The sequence below is a fragment of the Lepidochelys olivacea genome (assembly GCF_965140295.1).
Source record: "Lepidochelys olivacea isolate rLepOli2 genome assembly, chromosome: 10".
Taxonomy (NCBI): Eukaryota; Metazoa; Chordata; order Testudines; family Cheloniidae; genus Lepidochelys; species Lepidochelys olivacea.
In genome coordinates, this window is record NC_140420.1 from 8,981,192 (window position 1) to 8,984,671 (window position 3,480).

General features: G+C 48.4%; 1 protein-coding gene across 1 annotated transcript; it reads left to right on the forward strand.

Moving 5' to 3' along the window:
• The first annotated feature begins 738 nt into the window (after nt 1–738).
• On the forward strand, nt 739–2,993 carry KCNJ12 (potassium inwardly rectifying channel subfamily J member 12). Its single transcript, XM_084640382.1, has one exon. The coding sequence runs from the start codon at nt 759–761 to the stop codon at nt 2,070–2,072; it is 1,314 nt and encodes a 437-aa protein (XP_084496508.1). The 5' UTR covers nt 739–758; the 3' UTR covers nt 2,073–2,993.
• The last annotated feature ends 487 nt before the right edge of the window (nt 2,994–3,480 follow it).

Genomic DNA, 3,480 nt, shown 5'->3' on the forward strand with positions numbered 1-3,480 from the left:
CTGCCAGGTGACCATCCTGTGCCTCAGTTTCCCCATCTGTAACACAGGGATATGATCCTGAGCTCCTTTCTAGAGCACTTTGAGATCTACTGATCAACAGTGTTATCTAAGAGCTAGAGATTATTTATTAATATCTGTGTGCACTCATGGAGGAATGCATGCTGGCCTTCGGGCTTCCCTCTCCTCTTCCTCTCTCCAGTACCCTTCCCCCAGAGGCCCCTGTGTGAAAACAGAGAGCACTAGAGGGGAAGAGGTAGTTTTGAAAGACCCATCCTCCTGAATCTGAATGCATGCTGGCCGGTTTTTGTCCCTTTGCATGGCTTAGACTCTCAAGCATCTTCCCAGTTATAGTGCTCACTTATGCAGTACAAAGGAGCAGTCTTTTGGACCTCTTAATTTCTCTCTTTTAATTCACTAGGAAAGGCCCAGAATGCCCCTAGAGGTAGAGTAAGTCACTTCACCCACCACCGAAATGCAGCCACCTCTGGGGAGGAGCACACAGCTGTTTCATACAGCAACACTAGAGAACACATATTTGCTTCCATTTTGCCCTGCTCAGGTTCTGTGTCTGAGTGGTAACGTGTGTCTTTGTTTTCTCATTGCAGAGTCTCTCACTGGATCTGTTCGGTGAAGTAGCAGCAAAGACTTTGCAGCCTTGGACTTCTCTTCTGCAACAGCAGTATTTGGGGGGGAGGGGGGGCAGGGACGGGGGAGGGGAACATCAGAAAAGGTGTCAGGAGACCTTTCACGTTCTCTGCATGCTTGACTCAGGGATGAGCAAAGGCAGAGTCAACGCATACAGCATAGTATCCTCTGAGGAAGACGGGCTGAGGTTGACCACCATGCCAGGAGTCAACGGCTTTGGGAACGGTAAGATCCACACCAGGAGGAAATGCCGGAATAGGTTCGTGAAGAAGAATGGCCAATGCAATGTCGAGTTCACCAACATGGATGACAAGCCTCAAAGATACATCGCTGACATGTTCACGACATGTGTCGACATCCGCTGGAGGTACATGTTGTTGCTCTTCTCCCTTGCCTTTCTGGTGTCCTGGTTATTATTTGGGCTGATTTTCTGGCTCATTGCACTTGTCCATGGAGACCTAGAAAACCCAGCCGGGGATGACAGCTTCAAGCCTTGTGTTCTTCAAGTGAACGGCTTTGTGGCTGCTTTTCTGTTCTCCATTGAAACCCAAACGACGATCGGCTATGGATTCCGCTGCGTGACAGAGGAGTGCCCGATAGCCGTCTTCATGGTGGTGGTGCAGTCCATTGTGGGGTGTATAATCGACTCCTTCATGATTGGGGCAATCATGGCAAAGATGGCCAGGCCCAAGAAAAGGGCCCAAACGTTACTTTTCAGCCATAATGCTGTTGTGGCCATGAGAGATGGGAAGCTCTGCCTGATGTGGAGAGTTGGGAACCTTCGAAAAAGCCACATTGTGGAAGCCCATGTGAGAGCTCAGTTAATTAAGCCTAGAATCACCGAGGAGGGGGAATATATCCCCCTTGATCAAATAGACATTGACGTTGGGTTTGACAAAGGCTTGGACCGTATTTTCTTGGTGTCACCAATCACTATTCTTCATGAGATCAATGAGGAAAGCCCGCTGTTTGGAATTAGCCACCAGGACCTGGAAACAGATGACTTTGAAATTGTGGTGATCCTTGAAGGGATGGTAGAAGCCACAGCCATGACAACACAAGCTCGGAGCTCCTACTTGGCCAGCGAGATCCTGTGGGGCCACCGCTTTGAGCCCGTCCTGTTTGAGGAGAAAAACCAGTACAAAGTAGACTACTCACACTTCCACAAAACCTACGAGGTGCCGTCGACCCCGCGCTGCAGTGCTAAGGACTTGGTGGAGAACAAATTCCTGCTCCCTAGCACCAACTCCTTCTGCTACGAGAATGAGCTGGCCTTCATGAGCCGTGATGAGGAGGAGGAGGAGGAGGAGGAGGATGACAGCAGGGGTCTGGATGACCTGAACCCGGACAACAGGCATGAATTTGACAGGCTTCAGGCCACGATAGCACTGGATCAGAGGTCATATAGAAGGGAGTCAGAAATATGACCCAGGGCCCCTCCGCTAACTGATCTGAGGTTATTTTTCCTCTCATCTCTTCCCCTACCACCTGCTCAACTTATGCAGAACAATGCAAGTGCCATAGGAATGCTTGAGAAATTAGTATTGTTTGTAGTTTTAAGTTTCATTGCAATAACCACTGACCGGTCTGTGATAGGAAACCACAGCAGGCCACAGAGTGTTTTGAACTTCCAGTGTTGATAAAGCTATTAGAAAATGTACTGGAAGCAGATTCAGTATGGCGGCACAGATAAGGGAGAACACCGGGGGCGGGATCTGCAGGAGTACCTTCTTTGCACGCAGAGAGCTGGTGATTTTGTTTTCTTTCACTCTGTGAAAATGAAAGCATTTCCCTGGAGCTGAGCTCTGCGAGGTTCAAAAGGAGGAAATATCAGGAAACAAATCCTTTTGGTTGGTTTCGTTTTTTTTAACTGAACACAAACATTATATATATTTCTGGCAGGAGATGTGATTCGGTTGCACAAGAATGACACTTGAAAACATGTAATGTAAAGTACTCCTTTTTCAATTTGGGGGAAGGGAAATGAGGTTTGAATTTGTCAACTTAGTGCCCGGGAGATTGTTTACCAATAATAATAGTGTAATAATCATACATTCAAAATGTGATTCAATATATTTGTAAAACAAAGAAGGCAATGAAGAAGCTGCATGAATTGTTTTAGGGCTGACTCCCAGGGTGTTCAGCAGGCTGCCTCCTGGTTATTGGCTGGCAAAGCTTTGTAACCGGGTCGCAGCACTGACGGGCAGAAGCCCAGTGGCAGCAAAAGCAAGGAGCACAATTACTGGCAACGTAGCACAGGGAACGCTAGACTCTGGGATAAACAAACAATTAATAATAGTAATAATTAAGAATAATAATGAACACGCTGATGGAAATATTTATTTTTGGGGTGGAGCGGGATTGAGCGTGTCTGCTGGGTTATCATTTTTGAGCACTGATATTTTGTTTTTTGCACCTTTGGCTAAAATGAGCGGGATTCTCGTTTGGGGTAAATCAGCTTTGCTCCGTTGAGTAGCTAAGGAGCAAGCTTCTGTTCTGAGTCACTTGTAGTCAGTGGGGTTGTTACTGAGAATGAAAAGTGGCCTCATGGGCCAGCCTTTAAATCAAGGGTGGCCAATCTGAGCTGAAAAAGAGCCAGACTTTACCAATGTACATTGCCAAAGAGCCACAGTAATATGTCAGCAGCCCCCCACATAAGCTCCCCCCCGCCACTCCCAGCGCCTCCTGCCCACCGGCAGCCCCACCGATCAGCACCTCTCTTTCCCTCCCCACACCTCCCGATCAGCTGTTTCGTGGCATGCAGGAGGCTCTGGGGGGGGGAGGGAGAGGAGCAAGGGCAGTGCAGGATCAGGGGAGGGCGCGGGAAGGGGTGGA

Coding starts and splice junctions, on each gene's coding strand:
- KCNJ12 (XM_084640382.1), top strand. CDS start 759: ATGCTTGACTCAGGGATGAGCAAAGGCAGAGTCAACGCATACAGCATA.